The following is a 27,305-nucleotide window of genomic DNA, read 5'->3' as shown; positions in this document are numbered from 1 at the left end:
GTTTTATGTTTATTAATTAGGTCTTGTAGGGTAACCATGATTGTAGACAGTTAAATTTGCCCTCACCAAAAAGTTAAAAATAGGAAAAAGTGTCGTTGTTTGACCTAAATACGACGGTGATCGATTAATTATCAGTTACTGAGTGTGCAGGATTAGTCCTGCTCACGTCTCATGAATCACCCTGTATATATAGGATAATACGACACAGTATGGGTCGAACTGCCAAATGTGGCTAGAATATATGAAAATTTAAGTTCGGGTCACAAGTGACATTTTCTAAATGTCGGTTTATATTGGGGTTTTTGTCCACTTATCTTGTTCTACTCGATTCACTGTAAGTACTATACATAAGTGCAGAATGGCTTCAAATAATTATTTCCGTTTAGATAAGAACTAAACATGTAGAGAAGATTTTTAACATAATGTTAAATGGGTTTTATTAACACCTGTTCCTAATAATAATCAAAAAGTGGAATAATGATTATGATTTAACAGTTACATTTGTAATTGACGTTAATTTGTATTTAAACATATAAAAACCCTCCAAACACAATGGAAACAAAACTTCTGAATTTAACCATGTTCACGTATAAGTAGACCACTCGTATTTAACATTTGTCGATTGCTTTGCACCTAAGCCTGTGTTTGTTTGGCGTCAAGGGTGAAAACGATCCGGTCTAACCCGACCATCACTAGGACGGCATCGTCGATGCTCTCACCGATACTGATATACCCGCCGGACTTGTCCAATAGCAGGTAACCATACGTTGTTTACTTGAAACAGTGGTTTGAACGCGTGGTTTGAAGTAACACAGACCTTAACTTTATTTATATTATGAACAGTAAAAACCACAAAACATTTAAATATGTATTAATGAATTGATCTTTGCTTTAGTAGTCGAGTAACGGTCAAAAAGAACACATATTTCACGATTATGATTACGCGTAAATAAAAATAAAATTAATATATATTAGGACGTTTCTAGCGGTCAATAATTTCTCAACATTCTCAAGTGATCTCGCGAATAAAAATGTAAAAAATTGTTATTTCTGTATGAATTACATAAATCACACACTCAGACCACTGTTCGAAGTTTCCGGTTTAATTTTGATATTTTTTTTCATAGAACTTCAGTCCAACTCAAATCAAATTAATTTAAAACATGTTTGAAAAACTGCATGCGGTTATGACTTTGAGACACAGACACACCATTCGAATGTAACGTATTTTCGAAGTTAAAATGACGACGAACTTTCCTGTACATGGCAGAAAGCTTCTATGAAATTTTAATCAATATTTTATTTACTCACACCTCACGGTTGCATTTCCTTGCACTAATTATTGACACATCGCCAAGGTCACTCTTTCTTTACCTTCCTTTCACTGCACATAAATTATATCACTTTAGATTATATATATGTAATATGCTTAACTATAATTTTTCTATTCTATATATTCCTTCCTTACGCTGAAAATCTGTCTTAGAGTAACGCTTTTTTACATATCTTCCGACTAATACTTAAACGAAATTACATTTATAATTGATTTTGAACTATTATTCTTGGATTATTAGTTTGTAATAAATATAATTAAAAAATGTTCGAATAATGAAAGCGTAGTGACGTAAATATGGGGCATTATCTATGGAAAGGGATCTTATTGTCGATGGCGCTTACGTCGAACAGCGTCGCGGGGCATCGTATTTATATCGGAGCATCGTTAATAATGGCGTAAGCGCCATAGACAATAAGGTCCCTTTTCAAAGATAACGTCACATATATTGTTTGTGAATCGCCACAATTGTGCCATTATAAGTTAATGCTATGTGCGAATGAATCTGATTTTAGTTGGCCGTTTATTTTTCAGTACGATGCCGAATACACCGTCCACGGATGAGATGGACACGAGCGACAGTCTGCTCAACCGGCGGAGTTCTTCAGGCGGCTTGCTCTCACCCGAGGTAAACATTCTCTCTTTTAATGCTACAGGGTGGCCCAAAAATACGTTGATAACGTTTTTTCTAATTATTTTACATATGTACAAAATAAGTTACAAAAATTAATTGTCTTCAAAATAGCCTCCTTTCGCTTTGATACACAAACGCAAACGTTTGTTAAAATTTTCACCGAAATACATAATTGGATATGTTTCTTTATTCAATGTGTTTTGTATTCCACATTTTGCTTAGTGAAAGAGTGAGACGCAGTGACATTGGACAGGTGGAATACCAATTTAAAACACAAAACGTTTAATACAGAACACATGTATTTCTGACAGGTGGACATGACCACCGTTCAGCGCTCCTCCATAGACGTGGAACACGACGGTTTCTATCTACTGAAGAAGGATTCGCAGCGCCGTCTCACACTGTCGCGGGTGCTAGAGCAGGACAGTGAACAAATCTGCTCCAAATGGATGCACAGTATTCAGCAAGATTTTGGCAACACAGTGCTTACAATGGTAAGATATCTGGGTATTTTAATTCGCACACAATATACATCTTGAGCATAATTAAGTGTGTGGAGCGGCGGTGACCAGCTCGTGGCCTCAGTGCACACTGTTCAAATCCCTTGGACCCTCGATTTTGGTTGCAATTGTTGCAAAAAGCTCTGCTGGTTGCTCGCTATTGAGACTGTATAAGTACTAAAACAGGAACGTATGGTGCTAACGTCGGGAAACATGAAGTTGAAGCTTTGTAGCACTGACTGGTTCTTAATAATTTGGTATCATAAAGATCTGTACAATTTACAAAAATATATAAATAAGTTAAAAAAATGCTTGAGAACTAATGAACTTGTTTCCTTTTACCTAATTTTATCATATAGGGTAAGATTTATAATGGTTACAGATTGAGAATAGATAAGGTTAGATTGAATTTTCTAACATACGCATTTGTTGTAATGACAGAATCATTTGGAAACCCTTCGCTGCGCGTTAAAAAACTACATAATGGACCAGAACAGAAGCGTCATCGAGCAAGCCATAACGAGCCTCAAAGAAGATTTGGATTTTGACTCGAACGCCATTAACGAGCTGAATGCAGCTACGTACATGTTCCAAGAGGCAGTGAACGGGGTGTTGAGGAGTCATAGCATCAAGCCTCATTGGATGTTCGCGCTCGACAACCTAGTGAGGAATGCTGTGCAGGCTGCTATTACTGTGTTGACGCCTGGTGAGTAAATATTCCACGATAACTTAAGAAAAATAGCTGCAACCTGGGCAGGGCCGTCTTAAACTATGCTGGGGCCCTTTTGGAAAGTAAAGAAAGCAAATTGCAGTAACATTTTTCTACTATGATCTATTTATTGTGGCTAATCTAATATTCTGTTACCGTCTGTCCTTCGGGGCCCCCGAGGATGGGGGCCCTGGGCACGGGCTCCGTGTGCCCTTATGGTAAAGACGGTACTGCACCTGGGGAACCAAAGTTTAAACAAGCAATAAAAAACTTAAAATAAAAACGCGAAAAATACAGGGCGACTTTAATCATGTTAGTAACATTGCTTTTATTAAATTCCCTCTCTTGAAATCGGCTTTCATGATGTTGACCAACTAACATGAACTAACTTTTATAGTTCTCACCAAACTGAGTTGTTCCGCATAAAAATAAATATTCAAGTCTCAGCAAAAATTCGATCATACCTAAATTATTTTCAAAACAGAGAAGGGAGACAGAGAGTTTTAGGAGACAGTTGCCAGCACTGTATAGTTTTCAGAGTTGGGAGCGAACCTCGCCGGGCAGGACCACCGGCGCGGCGGCGGGCGCTCGCCCAGCGGCGCGGCCGACGCCGCCACGCCCTCCGCCATGTCCACCGCCACCTCCACGAGGGACCACAGCATGCTGCAGCTGCGACAAGAGAACCAAAAGTAACTACTTTACATTCCTTATTTCCTGGTAGCATCAGCGGGGAGACACTCCTGACTTCGGGCAAACTCGGCTCCGTTCGGCTCAGCATTGCTCCGAGCAATTATTAGGGTTGGCACCACTTGACGTCCTTTTGCGTGCACGACCACAGATAAGATAATGACGTGAACTTTGACAATCCAAATTAGCCGAAAGGGATAGCATGATTCGTCCCTGAATCGCTGTCAAACTTTGGTTTTATAGGAAGTGTCCTTTCTGTACGGTAGTACTATTATTTATTCTGTGGTAGCATCAATAGCTTCTAGCATTAATCTCTAATTCTAATAACTTGAGAAAAAGGGATTAGTATCAATTCTCAAAATGTTAAACGATTAGGTCGCAGATACCATTGACATGTTTCTAATTGTAGAACTATTCATGTTGAATGTGTACATATTTAACCTGCACTCTCAACATTTATGTGTATAAACTGAGAGGACGCTGGAGCGAGGAGTGCAAACATCATGAAGAAACCGGACTATTCTCTATAAGGTCTAGTTTCCCCTCTGGGTGGGAAGGCAAGACAGTCGCGTCTGTACAAACCTAATGCCTACGCCAATTCTTTGAATTGGTTGCAAAGCGGATCCCAGGCTCCCATGAGTCGTGGCAAAAAGCCCGAACAACGCTAGAAGAATATGACGAAATATATCAGTTACCTATACAATATATATAGGTTATACTCGTACGATAACTCACCTTTTCTACTGTTTAGATTGCACCAAGAACTACTGGAGAGTTACCAACAATACCAATCTTTACTCAGGGAAATGTTGGAAGAGCAAAAACTACAAACACAAATACTTCGAGACTTCGTCAATAGCAGGAACAGGTAAACAACGAATTTTCATGTCAGTTCAGTAAAATACACATTTCGATATGTAATTATGTATCTTTTACAACAACATAACTTGATTCCAGAAATAGCAGTCGTGAAGAAAATTTAGACGAAACCAAATGCCCTACACCGTTACCTTCAAACAGCCCTGACTTATCTCAACCAATGTCTGTCATTTCGGAAAGTGACGTCACGCCGTCGCCGCTTCGCGATTGGCTGACGGATCGAGGGGTGCCCGTGAGCGCTGCGCAGGTTTTGATTGATCAGGAGTTTACGTTGGAAGACTTGTTGCAACATGTTCAGAGAGAGGATTTGGCGAGGTTGAATCTCAAGTGAGTTCCGATTTAATATTATTCATATTTACTGTATGGTATCTATGTTTCACGTTCCTTTGTTGGTTTTCTATGACTTTTGTCAAGAACGCATAGCTTTATCTGTAGCAAAGAGTTAATTTGTTATAATCTAATCTTATATGTTATAAAAGAAAGAGTCTAAGAAAAAAAGTTTCTAGTTTGACACTGCAAACAGATGGCGCTGTAGGTACTGCGCCATAGGTTATGTGGTCACTGAGTGGGGTTGGCTGGTCGAAATATTTTACAGATGGCGCCAGCATAGATTTTACCTGTAAATCCCTAAAATTGTGTCAAATTCTTGTTTTAAATCTCATATAACAAAACTAGAGAAAGGTATATGCTGGCACTATCTATGCAAGCCTTTGCCAACCCTATTCTTCCGTCGCTAACGCTGTTTTCTACCGACGGAAATGGCTTGACAGACTAAAGTTATACTTTTCTTGACAGAGGTGGCGTGGAGCTGCGACTATGGCGAGCTATAGTAGATCACCGCCAGCACAGGAACGGCTCGGAGAGGCTGCGGCGAACTAGCAGCACCGAGACCGACATTGACAACAACTCCATCGTCGTAGTTGAATGTCAGAGGTAATTTTGTACCAGTGTCGTTTATGTGGTGTATTAACCGAAGTTAGATCAATGCCAAGCCAACAAAATTTAAAGCGATTTCAGACCGGCCAGCATGAGTTGGGTCCTCGCGAGCGACTTCATACTTGAAGTCGCGCTAGAAGAACGCAACTCAAGCTAGCAGGTCTGATGTAACGTTAAAGTTTACATCGTTTTACATTTTCTTTATTGCGTCAGCATTCTATAATTTGCAAATATTTGTCTAAGTTTAGTGTATGTGTAAATACTTTTTCTCAAAAATGGACGGCAAAGTCGACTTTGCCGTCTAAAAAATCGGTCGCGAAGCGCGTAGTTTATGGTTAGTCAAAAATTAAAAAGTTAAAAACATTGCAGTCTCGATTTTGGGACTGCAATGTTGCATACAAATTCCATTATTTGTCGAGTTCCAAACTTTTTAAAAGTTGAAATGGCCATATCAAATGAAGGCACAGGCCCAATAAACAGCCAAACAGATGATTAGTACCGCGACTATTTAGGTGTCTCAAATAGGTTGGCGTATTTTTGGCAGAAAAATACACTTCTATTTTTTTATTAAAAAAATAAAAAGGCGGCAACGGCTTTTCTCTGTGAAAATATATACGGAAGAACGTTGCTTTTGTAAAATATTTCTATGATATTTATATTTCTTGCACCATTTTTGAGAAAAGCACTATATATGACTCGGCTGGAAGGCTACTTGCTGGCTTCGGATTCAATTAAACGGACTCCCAAGGTCGTCCGTTTAAAACGAATCCTCAGCCGGCAAGTAGCTACTTCCGAGCCTCGACAATAATGTACTATTACTTTTACTTATATAATTATATATATGTATATAAAACCGGTGCTTGATTAACGCAGATGTACTAACAATACTAACCGTAAGCGGCGGTTGGGTCCGCACGACGGGGCCGGCTGAAGCGGCCGCTAGTCACCGCCTTGCTACAGTTAACTTCCTAAGTATGTTCAATATGTACACTTTATTACGCATGCCAACATTACCAAGCTCTTCTAATCTAACTGCAGGCTATAAAACGATATATGTGGAAACATAATTGTTTATTTTAGAAGATTTTATTATTAAGTACTTTAACAATAGCGATGGTATAAAGAGTGCTTCTCTTTTTTTTATGGTAATGGGTTAATATTGTCAAAAAGAAGAAGTATTTTACGAACACATTTGTCACCTTGATTGACATTATGACGCTATGGCAAGTAGGTATACTTAATGTAAGTAATTCAGAGATCAAAATAGATTTCTTGAAACCGTATAATATTTATAATGTTTTTCAACTTCGAAGGGTAGGATGACACCTGTCATCTCCATATAATTCATAACCTAAAAACACAAAATCCCGTAAAATTGTATTGTAATGACAGGTACCCTACCCTTCGAGTTTCAAAAACATTATAAAACATGTTCAATTCAAAGAACACGGTCTCTTACTTTATATAACAACGTGACCTCAAGGTTGCTTATTAGAAATTAAGGCCCACTTGCACCATCCCTCTAACCCGGGGTTAAACCATTAACCTAGTATCTAATTGTATAGGTAACAATGGCAACTCCAGATTTAACCGGTTAACTCCGGGTTAGTGGAATAGTGCAAGTGGCCCTAACTGATAAATACCATCCAGATGTAAGTCAACGCGGCGCACCATGTCCAACATGTCCAGCAACTCGAACTGCTCGAACAACCCGACGGTGGTGATCCGGCAGCAGGCCAACGGCGACGAGACGGTCGCCGAGTACTACCCCGACAGCGGCGTCGTCAACCTTTGACAATTACGAGGGTGGTGCACTCTGCAGTAGCGGGCTTCCATGAAATTGTCTACAGTTTGTCCCGTACAAACGCGAATTTTTTGAACATTTGCAGTTTCCTTTTCTATGAGAAATGGTCAAAAATATGCACAGAGAAATAATCGCCCGCTTTAAATGCCGAAAAAAAAGTCGCATCGCAGGAAATAAAATGCGTTTGTACGGGACAACCCGTGGAATGCTCCAGTAGCGGGCTTCCATGCAGCGTCGATAATCAGTTGCTTCGGTGTTTACATGTGCTAGTTGCCGAATGTTTCCAAGAAGTTGGATTTTTATAACTCATTGAGTGCTGGAAACGCTCAGTTCGTAGTCGCATTCTTCTACAAAGCGAATAGCTACAAGTGTAGCGCTACGACGTTGGCAGTGAATGCGTTAAGGATATATATAAAAGTCCATTTTGTAATAACGGAAACATTTCTTAAGGAAAAACATGAGAAGTTTCCGAAAATATTTAATGTGGAATTTCGTAATTTCGGAAACTTTCTGATGGCAGATCAGCCTTAGAGCATTTAATAACTGGAGTCGCCTTTAAGAGCTTAATCCTCTGCCGAAAACCTTGCACAATTGTGCAAACTCTTCTATGGATTGACATGGCTATTTGTACGTTTTACGTAGAAATCATGTAGAAATAGCAATACATTTGACGTCCCCTCCGCAAAAAACGGCAGACTGTTTTGTGTACAAAATGACAGCGATGACGTCTCCAGTTACTAAATGCAGTAAGCAGATCAGCACATGTAAATAGTTTGTGCACGTTCAGTGTGCCATACCACATGCTACTGAACTTGCGTATTTTCAAAGTATGTATGTATACATTACATTTCACGCGTGCAAGCAACTTGATGGTAATTTTGTAGCAGATTATTTTTTACACTGACTTCTAAATTATATTACTTGAGAGAGGTACATCATGGGTTTGTGGTACACCCAGCTGTAGCTTGGTGCACATGAGAATCATATCAGTGTCGATTTGAGTGTAGTATTACTACTTTTTTTTTAGTATAATTTAGAAAGTCAGCGATGCAATCCGAATAGCTTGTAAATTCAAATACTACTGAGTACTGACAAATAACTTTATCTAGTTTAAGCCTACTAATTATTTCATTTGCCATGGACGCATCATTTGCCGTTCATATCTTGTACCTTGTAATAGTACCGACATGTTTGAGTACTATGACTTAATTCACACGGGAATAAAAAAAATAAGTGCCGAATTAGTACCGTACAGTCGAGTTCATAAATATGTATGCATTTTTTCACCGTATTGCAATGGATTAAGGTGAAGAAATGTATACATGTTAATGTATTCGACTGGGATACGAGGGCGATGATTCGTCCTTTGGCTGACAGTCATTTTGTGCGAGTTGCGTTGTATTGTTGCGTCTTTTAATCTGCTTGTTCATCAGTTTGAAAATAATAAGCATGCTTTAATGAAGCCTTGAGTGTATCACCCGCAAATTAATGCTATGTAAATATATTTTTATGTAACTAGATATCGCCGAGATAGGTATAATATTATAATAGATCTATTGTAAATAATATATATTTACACCTTTATTTAATTTAAGGAATATTTAAATATATAAAAATAATAATGTGAAACTATCATTTGTATGAGGCCATCGGCCGCATAAAAAGTTCAAAATATTATAAGATTATTATAAGTTAAGTTTTTTGAATATATATTTTCAATGTTATAATCAGATCTGAATCTGAAAACAATTTTATCAGGTAAAAACTGGGATTCAAATAATTATATGTTCATACACTGTTGCGGAAACTGTTGTTAATACATAGCGTCTAAATCGGCTGCTAAGGACAGCATTGTGACATTTTCTCTACATAAAATAGCTATATTGGCTATGGCTATTTACAGATGGAGTTTTCTCTAGAAAAAAGTAAAATGACAAGTCTATAAAACCATAACGATACCCAGTGCATGATATCCTGTATAGAAGATTGAAGGCAAAACCCTACCGTAGCACACATCGCGTCCTGCAGGCGTACTATGGATGGCTTTATCCACGTGATAAAATAACTGTCACTTTTTAACACCGTGGGACGGAAAGTGACTGACACCGTTTTATCACGCTGTCACGTAGACAAGAACGACCATCATATCCGTACTGATCGTGAAGCGAACCGAATTTTAAAAATTTGCGTGAAATAAGTTTTGCGTTACTGTGGGCTTTTGCCTTTGATTCCTATTCTCTAAATTGATACTACGTGATATTTTCTATCAAACACAAATCAACGGTGCTCATTAGTGATTTATTAAATATAAGTAACAGAGTGCCTTGTAAATTAAATGCTTGTTATTGCTACAAAACAATTAAATTAACGTAGGTGTCTAGTTGCTAAACGTATACGTTAAAAAGTTCGAAATTAGTAATCATTGTTAAACAGTGTAATAATAATAGGTGATGTTAATTATTACTAGCTGGTGTTGGTTTACAAAATGAAGAAATATTCAAATTAACTACGTACCTACTTATTACATAAACTATATTAACAAATACAAAACAACAACTACATGTCAAGGTTCTGTTAGGCCCTGGGCACTGCAATGTTTTTGGCTACAATTTGCAAAGTGACGTCTGTAATGTTTGATCACGAGACGGCTCGATTCGGAAAATGAATTAGATTTCTACTAGACTTCAACAAGTTACGATATGGATAATTTAAAGATATTTGTAAGATAGATATGTCAAATTTGACGTCTCCGCGTTTCTGAACGTCCTCTTTAACGATTTAGACAAGTTATGACTTATATATCCAAGTCACATCTAGTCGATATCTAATGTAGATCTAGATGATCTCTATATCGTCTCTAGATCTTGTGGTTATCTCGAAATCCGAAGAGGCCTGAGAGGCAATATAAACCTGCCTGAAAAATCAATACTTTTATTATCATAGCTTTTCCTAAAGATTTGCCAGGTATGCAGATTTCAGAATTATGATGAGTAATACGTAATTTTATTTAATTGTGCCATAAGTATGTTAATGACGATTATACCTAGATAGATTTTTAAGCAATAATAGAAAGTCATATAACAACTCGTAAAACGAGAGCTATACAGCATTCTTACAGAGTTTTGTTAAGGCAACTAAAGTGCATCAAAAAATTAATTATACGCACGAATGGGACGGCGGATATGTTTTTTGAAAATTATCATAAAATGATACCAGTAATACCAGTATTATAAATATTGTTATCTATGTTAGTAGTTGTCACTGGCATTTAACTAATGTCTTTTTGTTGTTTTTAGAAGTTCAAAAGCAGTAACGTTAACGAAAAACTTGTCATAACTATATTAGGGAAAAAATATCTCCTAAGGCTCCCAAAATTTATGCGCACCTTCTTGGATTACGCAAACTTAAGTAAGTAACTAAACCAAATTAAGGTATTAAAACTATTTCCAGCTTGCTGGGAATTCTTCGAAAAAATCTAATTTGATTGGCCTACCTATAACTTACAAATAATATATGTCAAAGATTGTATCTTTTTCATTTTCATTATTCATATACAAAGCAGCAATCCAACTTTAGAAATAGAGCTCATTATGACTTATGGTTATGTTATGGCATATTATGGTTATGTTATGGCATATTATATGTAATAATCGAGATGTACTGAGAGATGCGAGTGGTGTACAATGAGAACAATTTATAAAGTTAGAATGGCGAAACTTTTTTTTTATTTATGTTTGAGGAACTTCTAAGTATAGTTCTAATATATTGTACATTAGGGCCCATTGAGACGATGCGAGACCTCGCATGCGAGTTTCATTACATTCCGGGTTTTGATCGGTCGGTTGAATTGGACGTAACCACCAGTCCGCGATGTAACTAAAATCGCATGCGAGTTCGCGCGCCGTCTTAATCAGCCTTAAAACTGTATGCAAGTTTCTTTTTTTTTATTAAAAACCCGCTTACCATGCATATTGTTGGTGAGTAATTAATGGATGCCTTATGTATATATGTATACAATATGGTGAATGAAGCCCATTTGTGCCGATTCAAGAAAAAATGTGAATAATTTATCTATCTTTGAGCTATATTGTTAATACGTTAGTAAATTTGATGTAAAACACACCTATGATTAGCATAGGAAAAAAGTAAAAAAAATACTCAACTTGGGTAAGACTTAATATTTGTGAATGTTAGAAAAACTCTAATCATCTAAATATCTACTTAGTTTATTCAGGTTTTCCCCAGTGTTTTAAATGATGACATCTATTCATTCATGCCCATGTGTTTGGCTTCAAGCCACGTTATTAGTTTATCCAATTATTGTGAACAATTCAACCGCTAAGATATTTTTGCGTAGCTAATAAATATTAATTGATTTACTACTTTTTGTTATTATTCAATACCTTCCACTTACCTGCCTATAAATATTTTTCCTCATTACGCGCTTTTGCAGCGGGAACTACAAAGCAATAAAGCTAATAGGTACCACACTCCTTGATGCTGGTGTTTAATTAACGGCCTAGGCGTCTAATCGACTGGCTAAATTAACCAAATGGCTGCGACGTATAATATAAGACACGACGTAGAATTTTCCGATTATTTTAAATATTCGAATTCGATTAAGATAATATATGCAGGAATCCTTCAGACATAATTATCTACCACGTTCATACGTATAAAGTACCAGTATTTAAGTGTAGCCTATGCCTTACTTATAGTTACACCTAGACACCTACCTATTATAGGTGTAGGTACCTACCCGAGGAGCGCGACCTCGGTAACGTACCCACTAATAACATTACACTACGAAATCTACTTTAGCCAAAATGGCTTTGTCAGTAAACATTAGTCTGAGATTTAATACGTATCCCGCACGTCACAACGTCAACGCATACTAACAAACAACCTAATAGGAATGCCATTAGAGTACGTAAGTTGTGCGCGTTAGACAGTATGGGAACAGTATGAACATCAAATAAAATGTAGAGTTTTACAATTGCAACCTCATAAACAGGTAATTATGTTACTAATGGTCTAACTAGGGTTTACCTTGTGGTATGAGTATAAGTAGGTACTGTCGCCATCAGATATATCGGAGCTGCTAAGGTGCTCACAAATATCTGAACACGCCCCTATTGTCAAGGCGTTAGAGTGCGTGTTCAGATATTGTGAACACCTTGGCCGCTCCGATATATCTGATGACGACTGTACAGTGAAACTTTGTGATACCAATGGAACCATGTCAAACATAAATTCGTCAGTTTAGACTGTCACTTTGATGTTCCATTTTGTTATCGGACATTACCCGCCCGATTCGATTCATACGGCCCGATTCGAACAATATTTAGGATGGTATTCCACCAAAAAAAGAACACTTTTGACACTGACAGATCGTTATCGTAATTCGTACCGCTGTGCCTTCTCTTATAAGCATTCGGCTCAATTCGGGAAATGAATTTCACTAGATATGAAATAGTAAAGATATGTGATGTTCCGCGGCAAAAGGTACCTTATGGCGGCTGGCGCCGCGATTCGGGAAATGAATTAGAGATTCACTAGATATGAAATAAACAGTAAGTTATATCTTTACCATATCGTATCTCTAATTCATTTCTCGAATCGGGCCTACAGTCATTTACTTTTATTGCTTGGCAACGCAAATGCTACGCCGTAGGTGTAGCACGTTTTGTAGCGAAACTTCGTCCAAGTACTTACGTGAGATAAACATGCATCGTCAAAAGTCGTCGCCTACTATTGCAAAATACGAGAAGTTACGTAAGTATGAAAAAGTAAGAATAGAAAAAATATTTCACAATTTTTAGGGTCAAAATACATTTAGGTACTGTTAAGTGTTAAATCGACGTTCTAAAACTCACATTTCGTTGTCTAAGTTTCTCGTTATCATCGCCTACATACATATAAAAAAAATTCTATTTTTAAACATGAATGATTTGTAAGCTGTTAAGTTTCAAGCATAGTTAACTGTTTGTTTCGATTTATATACTGTGCGAAGACGGCACCGTATAATATGCAAATGAGAGCAGACGTTAGCCCGCAAATACAGGGTGAATTAATGTCTTACCAACGTCTCATGCAGTCCCGGGGGTGAACAACTTAAATTGTAACAACATATCCATACGCACTCATTATAATTTGCTATTTAAAATTGGAAACGAAGCCGCAGGGGCTTACGTGACGGGTTATCTCAAGTGTTTGTGCAGTTTACTTTACCATTAATGTAATTACTTATTAATAGGGATGGCTGCATAAATACGTATTTTAAGTTAGGTTTAAACTTAAGGGTGAGATTATAATGAAAAGAAATTTTTTATTATTCTGTGAAATTCGCAATTTCTTGTAACAATGTTGCAGTTATATTCGACTTTAAGGCCTGTACTTAAGATACCTACGTCCTATGACCTAATTCATTTATGACAAAGGTTCGCATAGTACCTAATACTTTAACCCTTTACCAGGCTAAGGGATATATATTTCCCACATACGGCACTTCAAACATGTGTTCTATTTTACGAGTAGACGAGTAAGACTGACATTTTATTGTCATTTTTGAAATGTCAGCCTGGTAAAGGGTTAAGTAGGTACATTAGGTAGGCATTTCAAGGTATCAAAGTGCTATCTTATATTTGACCATTAATTTGACGGTGAAACTGAATAGGTACGTTGTTTAATGCATTTAATGCCATTCGACCCAGAGAACGATGTTTTATTTAAACTTTGTAACTTTTCTGTTTAAATGTAACAGTAGATACGGATGTCTTCTCAATTACCTACTAGGGCGACAAAATTACATTAGATATGCTCAAGACTTGGGATTTGAATTTCAATCGCTTCCCCTCCCACGAAACTCTGAGACAGGCGAAAAGAATCGTTAATTATATTAGAACCGCCTGAAGGCTCTTTAATGTAAATCGAGCCTTAATCTGATTAGTGCAGTTCATTACTACGAGATTTTATTGTTTATAAGTTGAGGAGTTCTGTTTAAAAAAAACCCTAATTGAATGAATGTTAGATAGCTGGCACGCTGGCAGTAATTATAATCGTATTACTATTTCAGTGATATCGAATGTTTAATCGAATTCACATACCTACCTACATACTTGCCAAGAATAAACAGAAAAGAACCATCTGAGTATAAAAAACTTTGTGAAACTTTCTCTGATAAAACAACAACTCTCACGAACAGTGGCTGAAGTTCCATATTTCTTCAATAGAATTTGTTACAAGCAATCACGTTTAGCGAGGCTATAGCGCATAGTGGGGTAGTTAAAAGCTAATAGTACAAAAATAATACTTAGCTAATTACTATTAATAAAACAGCGCAAGATGGAAATTTTTTTAGTCACAATGTATGTTCGGTAGCTCGTTATCTGACCTTAAAGTAGGTTACCTATGTAAAAGCAGTTAGTATTTATGCGTACTAACTTTTATATTTAATATGTTCACCCAAAAATGAGGGTCAAAATGAATAAAAATATTGAAAATCTAGTATTTTTTCACAAGCTAGGTATCTACGACAAATATTATGTATTTGGAGTATTTGTGATATTTCCCTAATACATATAAATACGGTCTACCGCTTAGCGTGTTAAAAGATGAATGTCCTAAGGACTGTATCGTTTATTATAAATACAACTTTACTTAGCCGTTTTTTCTGGTATTATGTTTTTATTAAAAAATTACACATATAGTTTAATTAGTGCTTTAATAATAAGTAACATTTCGTCCTGGGAGATCACGTAAAGCATATGGTTTGGACAATATTTACCCAATCCTCCCGAGTAACTACAACGATTTCGGACAAATACTACAAGAAAATTTACGGTTTGCGAACAAGATAAGTATTACACAAAAAAAATCGTACTATGTAAACAGCAATTACATATGATTCGTAAAGCGAAACATCTGGGCATAGTCTAATCATTTCTTTTAGTTGGAAAAAAAGTTTTGGATCTGTGCTTGGTGGCCTTTTTGAAAATATGGCATGTTACTTACGACAACCCCGACTTTGGTATACAATATAACCATCATGGAGCGTTTCTATCGACCTGTTCTAGCCATGGTTCAACGCCATGAATGTCCGTTAGGCTTTGGATTTCGGTAGATTCTTTTAGCTGTTTCCGTCATTTCCCTGGCGACAGAAATTGACGGGAATCCAAAATGTTGCATAAAAAGTCGTTTTCATGTAAAGATAAAATACACCACATTTATTCTGTGGATGTTCAATTGAGCAATCATGAAAAGGACACTTAGATGGCATATTTTGGCAGCATATTAACCTTTTGTTTCTTTAAATCGTACTAAGGAATCGGTGAAATAGTCTCAAATTAAGCTCGATAGGCTTGTCCGAATTACATTTGCTAGAAGGTATTAAAATCATCATAAAGTCCCTAAAATAAAATAAATGTAAAACATTCTTATATCAGATATGTCTTAAAAATACCCCCAGATTATACCTTAAGAACATAGTAATACAAAATAATACACACGTCAACAGTTAGACCAGGTTTTATCTGTATTTATAATAAACGATACAGTCCTTATCCATCTTTCATGTTTCAGGCATGTTGTATCAAAGATACTGCAATGAGTTTCCACATACTTAACAAATTAAAACTATGCTTTTTTTCTCCAGTCATGGACACCAAAGCTCCAGTAATGGGCCCCCCTATAATGGACAGTGCTCTATCAGTATAAAATATTGAAATAGGTCATCAGATCAGGTCCATGTTATCATAATATTGCATTATCATCAGATTTGCATATTTAATTACGAATACAAAATTTCAACTCAATCGGAAATCGGAAAGTGGCTCTAATTCAGCTACCAAGATTTGACCCACACTAACTAACAGGGCAAGTTAAATGAAAGTTTGGAAAAACGCTATTAATTTATCCGAAGTCCGAGCACACCTCCTGGTTGACATATTTCGTAACTACATTTTACTTCTGTATTGTTTAAACATGGAATTATGGCATGACAAGCATCATTATGTAAATTGTCCCATCATAGGAGGTATGCAGTTTTACAGCTCCTATAATGGGATTGGGCCAAATACCACTATTTTTTACATCTGTGGAGTCACAATATAGTATGTTTTATACCTTATCTCGTGGTAAATGCAATTAACAAAACACATTCTAGTTTTCATGAAGTATTAATTAATTAAAATTTAATAAATTAACTCACCTCTTTTAGCGAAGTTGTTAAGAATTCGTAGTGGTATTTTTTTTCAGTGACACGACAATTTTTGGGTTGACACCAGTTTCTTAAAAAACCACCAAATTTAATAAAAATGCAAACTGAAACAGCTCTAGGACTCTTATTTATGATAATATACAGCCAGTGTTTATAAACTACTTTTAGATACTTATTTTAGAGAATTTGTGGTTTTTTGTCCCATTACCGGTTCCACGTCCATTATAGGGTCCACTACTATGTATATCGACGTTGATTGATTTTAGTACTACGGGTAACCAAGGTATCTTAACGCCTGGCATTTAAACCGCAGGCTGCGGGAATAGAATGTATATGCACATGTTCGTCTGCTGGCAGGGAACCAAAACGTTGTTACTGCATAATGTGGATTTATACGAAGCGCGAGATCGTTGAGCGGAACCTCTCGTCTGAGCCCTGAGCAATTTTCGCGAATGTGATGCCTAAACCTTTCCTTAAGCATGCACTCCCAGTTCCCAGTAACTCAGATACTATTAAGTTTACATAATAAGTAATGTTTAGCAATTTGCCTTCTATAGGTTGAAATCTGTTTATGTGAAGCAGGTACAAAACGCGCCTATATAGCTTTAAATACAGACTTCGTCAAAAATTACTGTAATTATATAGTCAATAAACAAGCTTTTACATTTTACTGAGTAGCGCCTGAAAGTGTGATATAGATTCTGAGCATAAATACGGTCTGTGAGTGCCTCGCAAATTTATTTAAGCCGTCTCGATATCACCTGCTTTGCTGTAGCAAGCACTTTGCTCTTTACCCATGAGGCGAGAATCGAAATCGATAGATCGCTTCAGCAGACGGTCGCCACGTGTTGAAAGGTCTTAGATAATATAATATAAAAGCTTTCAAGAGAATAGCACTTCAAGGGATGTCTGAAGTATCAATTCAGCTTGTAAGATGACTAGTTCTCGGATGTACCAGCTCTGATGGCTGTATTGGAAAATTGCTCAGGCACGCCCCGCGGGGATTCAGACTTGATTTTTATTTAAACTTTGTGAAGAGGTGCTCGACGATACGTAGCGATTGCACGTTTACGTTGTAGTTATTAGTGGCGAGAAAATGAATTTCAATTTAAAATACCGTTGAATTTTATCTCGTTAAATGAGCTTGAGAAAATTCTTATTTCTTTACACAAGGTAGCTACACAGCAACATAGGATTGTTGCGACTTATAAGGTAAAATAACGAAATAGAAAACTTATTTCATGAAAGAAATATTTTTTTGTAGCGTACCGGGAGGAAAAGCGCCCTTACTCGTGCCTGCGTGCGTGTCTAAATAGATATCTCCAAGAAAAGTTTTAAAGCGCGGTTTACTATTGGTATCTTTGAACGTAAAGGATGTTTTCCAGCCCGGCGAGTCGAGGCAGGAATGCGCAACTGCCTTGCGATATTTTATCGCGAATAGAAAGGAACTTAAGGATTCCTCTGACAAACGAGAAACAAGTGCGTTGCGGAAATGGAAACTCGCGTTTATTCTGTAAAACGAAGCGAATCAAAGGAATACTAAGTTCAAAGTAACAAAGGGAGCAATAGTTGCCGCAGCCAGATTTACTTGGGGACATAAATAACATATATTTGTTTATTTATTTATTTATTATCGGTTCTATTTTATTTCCTAATTTATCAGCCACGGCGCCAGTAAATAGACGTAATAGTGATATCAGTACATAGAATGATATAAGGTTTTTTTTTTGTTATTTTACTTTAAAACTTGTTTTACACAACTCTAGGTAAGTATATTTAATTGTGAATCCTATGGATATTTCTTTTCTTTGTTTTCTTTTCAATAAATTCCAACATTTGTACATTTATTATTGTTGAGAATTAGTTGTCAACACTAAGAAATTTTTTAACGCGTTCTTGTAAACTGTCCGCAACTAAATAGGTACTTACAAGACGCGGCTTTCGCTAACGTTTTTACCCTAGCTATCCATTTGCTAGTAGCCATGATATTTTTATTTTGACTAACCGCAAAAAATGCCAAGATTATATAATAAAGATCAATTTTAGTAGATAACTACCTATATATATCTTCCTGCTAAATATTATTAGGTTTTCATTTTCATAAAAATAAACAAAGTTACCAACTAAAAGTAAAAGCCGAAATAAAATTCAACAGACATATTCTGAGAGCGAAATTCTGGACACAAGTCAGAAAGTAATATTTTCATTAATGCCGTTTATTTACAGAAATGTTGCTTTTGACGCGGGTACTTTGTTATGAACAATATTTGTTTAGGCTCGGAACACTGGGTACATGTGTAGGTACACAGAATTTGCATATTGGTAGCGCAAGCTGTCTTAATTTCGCTCTAATGGTGTCGGGTAGGGCGCGGCCTGGTAGGGTAGGGCTGCCAACTTTCATATAGAGCAACATTAGTTTATGAAGTCTTATTCAATAGTGGTAATTTTGTTTATATTTACTTATTCAAATGATTAATTTTGTTTAACACTGATGGGTATTTTTATTCATATTCTAAGAACCACATCGGTAGGGGGCAATAGTAGATTGTTAACCAAGGGTTGAAAGGCACCCATTTCTGTCGAGGTAGTTTGGCGCTCGAACGCAGTGAGAGCGCCAATAGTCCGAGACAGAAATGGTGCCTTTCACCCGAGTTAAACACTCTACTTTTCATATCGAATGCGAGGAAACCAAACAAGACAAGGCAATTTCGCAAAATCAGTAATGGAAGTACCTAATAGATCTACGGCCATGATTTATTTTCCTTAGGACTTACTTGCAATCGGAGACTTTACATGTGTGAAGATTAATAACCCCTAGCGAAAATTATTTAGATTGCAATATTTACGAAACACACATTTTTTAACAAACTGCAGTAATTTTAAAATGATTTGTTCATTATAGTATGAAAATCAGCGGGATTGCCTCTTACTTTTTTAATTTTATACTTTTTCGTTCTAAAAGCCGCAACAGACTGCCGGACCGCACCGCGATCTTGGTGCGCCGCACCTCGTAATAACATAATAAAAGTATTTTAAATATTAAATAACAATTTAATTAATAATATAAGTAATTATTATCTTGTATTTTATTTTATTTTCATGAATATAGTGCTAAATAACTTTATAAATCAATTTATATCGTACATACGTTTAACTGTGGCTGTATGAGATTCTGCCTTTGCTCATTTACGCAAGTGTAAGGTTTAAAAAAATATTTCTGGCGTATTCCTTTTGGTTTCCGCCTTATGAAATCGAGTAAATAGAATTCAACGAAAGAAATCAAGAATAATTTGTTTTTAACAATTCACTTACATAATTTTTTATAAAAAAAGGATCAACGTGGGATTAGTAAAATTAAACAATTACCAATTGTTCCAGGCGGTGAAATAAAGACACTATTTTTCCATTTTGTTTCCACCCAGTTGTTCGTGGGACGGGGACGCAGAGGAGTACACCACTTTTCTGCACTAGAGCATAAACGTATCACTTTCTGCGCACCTTTTAGAACAACAACGACCCACTTTCAGAGCATGAGATATGAAAAATTAATTGAAAGGTAGAGAGTTCCTATATTGATAAACTCAATTATCAATGCTTTTCTCATGTAGTTTAGGTAAGTACTATTTAACTATTCCGATGACTGGAAATAAACAAGCTTAACATTTTCAATCCAATGAAGTACCTTTTGATTTTTTCGTACCTATTTAAAAATATAACCTACGTATGTGTCCCACTAGGTACTGGGCAAAGGCCTCCCCTCTTCCTTTCCAATACTCCCTGTACTGAGTAAGATCCCGCCAATCCCGCTGGAATGCATCCAAGTCGTCCCGCCATCTCTTTCTCGGTCTGCCTCTGCCTCGACTACCCTGGGAATGCCAGCTAGTGGCTATTTTGGCCCATCTGTCATCATGCATCCGGCAGACATGTCCAGCCCAGTCCCACATTTAAAAAAATGTAACCATAGTCACGTACCTATGTCATAATATGTTAAAACGGGTTTAAGCTGCAACCACTGGCACTGCATAAAATGACATGGTTGTCGAAATATGTAGGTATTCATTTACTGCCTACTTACGCATTTGATATACCTACGTAACTGTCAACCCTAGTGCCAATTGCTTTAGGTTGCGTGTCGCCACATGTTACTGTTTCATACAATTTATTGTTTCAATCTCTGCACTCACTAAAGTTACAATTACATTGCCGAAGACATGAATATTGAACGGGAATGGAAATGTGCAAAGATAGGGACCACGTGTGGATAACATTCCGAATGTTTCCGTCCGATGGTTCTATTTTATCTGCAGTGAAATATCCTGTAGGTATGTAAGTAGCTTGCACCTATTGCATATATCTTAGTGTTAAAGTGTCATTTTGCAGCTTAAGATCACAGTCAAACAAAACAAATTTTCGAATGACTCTATTAACTAATCATCATCATCATCATCTCAGCCATAAGACGTCCACTGATGAACATAGGCTTCCCCCTTATTAACTATTACCTACATTAAATTAATATTAATATTTTTAGGGTTTTAAATTAATATTTTAAACCCTAAAAATTTACAAATAAGGATTAGGCAATAGACGTAACACAGTTTTCTGTTTGACCCAATTATATTGTTGTGCAGGATGCAGGATGCAGGATGTACAATTAAAATTAAAAGAATATAAGGCGTTTCGTGTTTTTTGTAAGGGCATCATTAAGTCGATATAACAAATCCACGAAAACACGCTTTAGCTATATTATTTTCTATCATAGAAAGCCTGCTTTGATAGGTATGGAAGAAACAAGTTCAAGTAAAAGTAACGATTTGGGCATGATTAAAAGCTACCCACAGAAATTAAATACGCTGAAATTGAAACCAGTCACAAACGCCGCAAATCTCAAGTTCATTACACTTTCAAACATCTAGGTACTCACTTACGTATCCAAATAAAACTCCTCTCAAATAAATAGCGAAAGCTATTTTATAGGAAAACGTTGAAGGGAACGAATGCACGCAGAAGTGTCCTCCTGAGGCCGAAACACCGGCGACTTGAGATGCAATAAAAATACCAGCCGGGGGTCAATCAGGTTAAGTGTTTTGGCCATCGCATGTCCACCCAAACAATATATTTTATTTGAGATTTATATTTAAGTGGGGGTAAATGGAGAAATAGCTGGCATAAGCGGAGCGGGCTTCGGAAGGTTGCCGCCGTGTTTATGGCTCGCGGTGCTGCGCGCCGCAGATACAACATGAACAAGATTGGACACTAGGTTTACCTATCAAGTTACTACATAAAGTATTAGCCGTGGTGATTAAACCATCTTAACTGGTAGTTTCAAAAAATTATAATTTATTCTGTAATATTCTAAAATTAGATTAAATCATTAGATAATTCATTCCATAATAATAATAAAATCGATAAAACGCATTGATAATGAACAACTTTAAAAGAGCAATTCTTGTAAGTATATTTATTTATTTATACATATATGTATTTCGGGGATCTCGGAAACGGCTCTAACAATTTCGATGAAATTTACTATAAATATGGGGGTTAACGCGCATTTTTGGGTTTTTATATGCTTTTCTTAGATATTAATGATAAAACGCGTTTAGTTGAGACGTTTTTATAGATTAAGAGAGAGAGAGAGAGAGAGAGAGAGAGAGAGAGAGAGAGAGAGAGAGAGAGAGAGCATCACTAGCTAGGCTTGAGTTGCTGTAAAGAAAAAATGTACTAGCTACTACCTATACCTATACATTTTGGTTAGGTCAATGCTGTAAACAGATGTTTATTTTGTGGCGTTAGGTACTTTATGCCGATGCAATACCAAGTGGCACCTCTACCCAAGGTTGGTTTTTGTCGCGGTATTCGGGATCTTCGCTACGCATTCCTGGTCTCCTAGAATGCTATAAGGCATTTATTTCAGGTATTTTTCACCAAATTTATTTGAGTGGCAAACATAAATATTTTGCTCGAATGAAAATTGATGTGGTTGGATTTTGTAAGCAAGCATATTTTATATCACCTGAAAGATACATAAAATATATAAAATTTACACTTAAAATTAATGCATAAAATAATGTTAAAATAACCGCACGCCGCGTAGTTTAGAAATGAATTTACAAAATTATAATATAGGTCGAACGGATTTCCAAAATATGCCACAAACTGCTTGTTTCGCGAAGCTCTAAAAGATCTAAACAGTGTACAGTTTAACTCGCTCGTGATAAGGTCAATAACTATTCAACGCCAGCGTCTCAAGCCGGATTTTTCTATTGAATCGCAAAATGACGCTGCAACAGGTCGGGATGTTTAAGCCAAAGGGTCCCTGGTAGGGTTGCGAATACGGTCATCGCTTAGTTTAAGCATGATTATCTGAATAACTGATGAAACTTACGTCAGTTGCTTTCGGCACAACGATGTGTTTGAAATAGTGTCTTTTACTCTACACAATAAAGTATACATTCAACTAAAAACAGATTGCCTTTATATGGCCTTGTGAAAGTTATCTCGTGATAGCCATTAAAATTAAAGAGGAGACACTTGAATTTAATTTATCGTCATTACGCGACGCCTCGAGACAGTGGATTGAGCAAAAATTGCCATTCCATAATTCATGAAAACGTAAGACTGCAGACGTTTTGGGCTAATTAAAAGTGTCAACGCACCTACTATAGGTATAATAAAATTAGCTCTAGCTTAAAAGTTTTTTTTAGAGAAAAATGATATTGGAATTGGATACAATTTACGTAGTAGTTTTCTAATATAATAATAATAACAATTTAGCCTAATATATATATATGCGTCCCACCGCTGGGCACAGGCCTGTCATTCACGTGAAGGCTTTAAACCTCGTCGATGTTATGAAGGTTTCCTCACGATATTTTCGTTCACCGAAAAGATAGTGGTAAATTTTCTAAAATCGTGTATTTTTGGTTGAACGCCTTGTTTGAAATTAAAATCTTAATAAAAGGAACGATACTCAGCCCAGTACCGTTCAATTTACAAGACTAACGGTGACATAAATACAGAACACCATGCACTAGCCATAAAAATAAATGTCGCATGATTAAAATCTTACACGGTATAAAAACAAGTGACTAAACACTAAGTTCAAAGGTAAAGAAAAAACTCACTAGACAAATATACTTCCACGGTTTTAAAGTGCATCTTACAAGCAGCCAGGGTCCGTAGAAGGATTAAAATGTATTATTTATAAAGTAGACGACGTCTCCGAGAGTAGGCATTGTCGTCCCGCGGCTAAGGGCGTTTGTACAATGTATTATTTCAAACCTTATGGTTCACTGTGTACTTGTTACCTATAATAATTAAGTAACGTACTTAGTACCCATAGTACTCTAGGTACATTAATTAATAGGCATATTACTTAATATGCGCCACTAATAAATTATTTATAAGTTTTAATTCAAAGGGACTTCCTTGTTTAAATATATTATACCCTATCCCGATTAGTTCAGATAAATATCTGTGGGTTAGCAATAACAAAATGCTTACCACTTCATAAGAAATAATGCTGTAGAATATAATAATATTATGTTCCAGCGATACGTCTATGGTTCGTCTTTTCCAACAAACTTATTACGAACAGCTGGCGGCGCTAATTGGTAATACATGAAGATTTGCATTTTACTTTGTCTCGAAGCACTCGTAGAGGATTCCGTTTACAACCCCGTGGCACTTAGATGTCTCAGATGCCGCTACTCAGACAATTTACAAGTCAATAAATCAAGGAGACACTGGCTGCTGTCTTAATGTCCAACAAAAGTCCATCATAACACCTACCTATTCTACCTGTTTCTCAAGTCTAAGAATTTATTCATACATATATTTATAACAAATACTGAGTAGCGGTGACAACTTGTAGAGAAAGTGGACCTACTTCTTGGTCTTGTTGTAATTACATTACTCAACAGAAGCAGAGCTTAGCTCATACACAGCCACACAACAGCACAATTGCATGCTGCAGTTCAATTATTGATCTGATTGAAAGTTTTGAATTGAATAGATTGTAAAAACGAATTTTTTGGTGTTTAAACTTACCGTATAATCCTTAATTTTATTGTACAGTATACGTAAGTTTACTAGCATATTTATTTAGATTAATAGTACGGGTATTTCCGTTTAGAGGACACAAAGAATTTTGTGCGCAACCCTCCCCTTTGACATCAACGGCTACTATTAAATTTGCTAGCACCGGCGAACAATGTAGACCCTTTATTTCGGGCGCCATCGAAATTAAGTTACATATCGGACATATCCAAAATAGATTTAGCACACGCATGACTGATGGCACGGCGACACTAACGACACAATGATATGGCGCGACCCTGTAGCGCAATTTTTTATCGCAAGGAACAATTAGTGTCGTACGGGAGGATATCGATAATCGGACTCGAGGTAGATAACTTCTTACAGTATTGCGATAGATCAAGACTCTTCAATAGGTCAAGAATCTTTTGGGTTCTGCAATACTACAGTATTGTACCTACCTATTATAATTATATCAATACGATAGTATTGGATTTAATGCTTATTGAGTACAATGTTTTTTAAACCTAATTTTCACGACACGCCACATTTCGCAATCGCGCTGAGCAATTGCTAAGCCGTTTTCATGTCTCAGGGCTGCTGCTTTTTTTCACATGACTCCATTCCAATATACCTACTACGGACCAAAATAAAAAAAATGATCTCGTTATTATTTTAATGAAGCAGGACTTAGATAAAATATTTTCATAAATTGGAAAAAAAATAGTCAAACCAAAAAAAAACATAGTATTTATGCAAATGTATTATTTTTCTTTGGCCCACTAACCCGGGGTTAACCGGTTAAACCAGGAGTTGCCATGGTTAGCCATACAATTTGACACTAGGTTAACAGTTTAACCGCTTAAGTATTAGTGGAATAATATGGTGCAAGTGGGCCTTACCTATGTATTTTTAAACATCGAGTGTTTCGCAACACTACGCGGAATAGGATCATTAATCCATGCAGACGCGTCGCAGTAGGCGAAATTAGGTAAAAAATTGAATATTAAGCACTCCCCATTAGAGGGCGCGTGCAAGATGGATGGCTACCCTTGCTGGATACATTCGAATATGACAGGTGAGCAATGTGGACCCTCGCACTTGATTCTAACTAGCTGTCATTTGTTTCGGCGACAGAAAAATTATAAAGCTTTTTTTAGAAGGCACGACTATAATTTAAAGAATGAAGGCTTGAAGAGGAGTCATTTCTTGAAAGACTTTAATTAACAGAAAGAGTTGAAAGAAGGCTTACGTTTTACGTAAATTAAACGTATGTCCCTATCAGTAGGTACTATTTATGCCGGTTAACTATATTAGGAGAAACGGCCCATGGTGATTTATAAGCATCTTTATGCATTGAACTTCTAACGCGTTACTTAAATTAAATCTTTTTCTTTTTCACGATGCTCTGCTTAATGCAGCACCTACAGTTCAGCCAGTCCAAAGGCAGATGGCGTGAAAGGTTTTTCATAATATCATGAAGCTCATTGTTACGCCCCAAAGAAGAAAGCACTTTATCTTTTTAGATCAATTCAATGACGTTGCGCTACGTTTCATATCGACGTAACCCATGCACACGGTACGGCATTTTCGAGTTCCATTACGATTGGATCCACGCAAGCAACGGTTGTACTCGAATACTATCCGTAATTCAGTCTCCGGGGAGTCTGGCAATCAGAGGCAACACTCGCGGCTCGTTCCAAAACCATTACGGGTAAATTAAAGCGGATTCCACACTCGTATGCAAATTCAGGTGCTATGACACCTTGGGTGACGCCTCGGTAAATAAAATTCCTCTGAGAATATTCTCGAGGCATAAATTCTTGTAAGGGTTCGTGAAGATTGTATCCAAAGATTTGGAGCGGTGTTTTGTTAGGGCGTAGTTATTTATTTACCTGTCGTATTGTAAATCTTGTGTACCTATTCTAAATCTATTGTAATCTACTACATTTTCAGATGTTTTTAGCAGAACGTTCTAAATAAATTAAGTGACACAGAGCCGACAAAATAATATTTACTGTGGTCACATTACTCATTAAAATTTAATTAAAGCTTTTTTTTTACAATGCAATCACAGTCGTATTGTTGTTGTTGCAGGCTTATACGTTTTAATGAAGTATCTAATAGATATATTATAAATAAAAATAAATAATATGTAGGTATAACAATTCGTAATGTTCATGAGTTCATGACCTAGGATCAAAAAATGTGATTGTCATATTTTTTAAAAGAGTATTAATTTTAAGGCGTGTTCTACGAAATTAACTATATTCACAAGGGTGTCGTCACATTTTATTTCACCGAAACTGAAAGCGCTTCCAAACATCTGAAGCATTGTCGTCTGTGTATAAGACGGCTTGCTACATTGTAGGTACACCTGTTCTGGATGTCAGGCCTTTGAGAACGTTCCACAGAAGGGCAAGGCCGGTTAAATGTCAGCGTCACAACCGTCTACATGTACAATCCCACAAACAACTGAATCCTAAAATGAACCTTAACGCGTGTCATTGGTATCTAAAATAAGACTTACCATTGTATCGAGACCTAGTACCTAGGTACTCTTTTA

At 36.6% G+C, this 27,305-nt stretch overlaps 1 protein-coding gene across 1 annotated transcript in view; it reads left to right on the top strand.

Moving 5' to 3' along the window:
• The window catches only part of LOC134664440 (mitogen-activated protein kinase kinase kinase 15), a 28,747-nt gene extending 16,883 nt beyond the window's left edge, over nucleotides 1-11,864 (top strand). The window contains exons 18-26 of the mRNA XM_063521096.1: nucleotides 661-756; nucleotides 1,868-1,961; nucleotides 2,279-2,461; nucleotides 2,909-3,173; nucleotides 3,715-3,865; nucleotides 4,615-4,731; nucleotides 4,821-5,069; nucleotides 5,538-5,675; nucleotides 7,329-11,864. Coding sequence (XP_063377166.1) covers nucleotides 661-756; nucleotides 1,868-1,961; nucleotides 2,279-2,461; nucleotides 2,909-3,173; nucleotides 3,715-3,865; nucleotides 4,615-4,731; nucleotides 4,821-5,069; nucleotides 5,538-5,675; nucleotides 7,329-7,473 — 1,438 coding nt within the window. The 3' untranslated portion in view covers nucleotides 7,474-11,864. The remainder of the gene's footprint in view (nucleotides 1-660; nucleotides 757-1,867; nucleotides 1,962-2,278; nucleotides 2,462-2,908; nucleotides 3,174-3,714; nucleotides 3,866-4,614; nucleotides 4,732-4,820; nucleotides 5,070-5,537; nucleotides 5,676-7,328) is intronic.
• Nucleotides 11,865-27,305: the final 15,441 nt, after the last annotated feature.

This window comes from Cydia fagiglandana, chromosome 1 (genome assembly GCF_963556715.1).
Source record: "Cydia fagiglandana chromosome 1, ilCydFagi1.1, whole genome shotgun sequence".
In the NCBI taxonomy this organism is placed as follows: Eukaryota; Metazoa; Arthropoda; class Insecta; order Lepidoptera; family Tortricidae; genus Cydia; species Cydia fagiglandana.
This window is presented reverse-complemented; position numbering and strand designations above follow the sequence as displayed.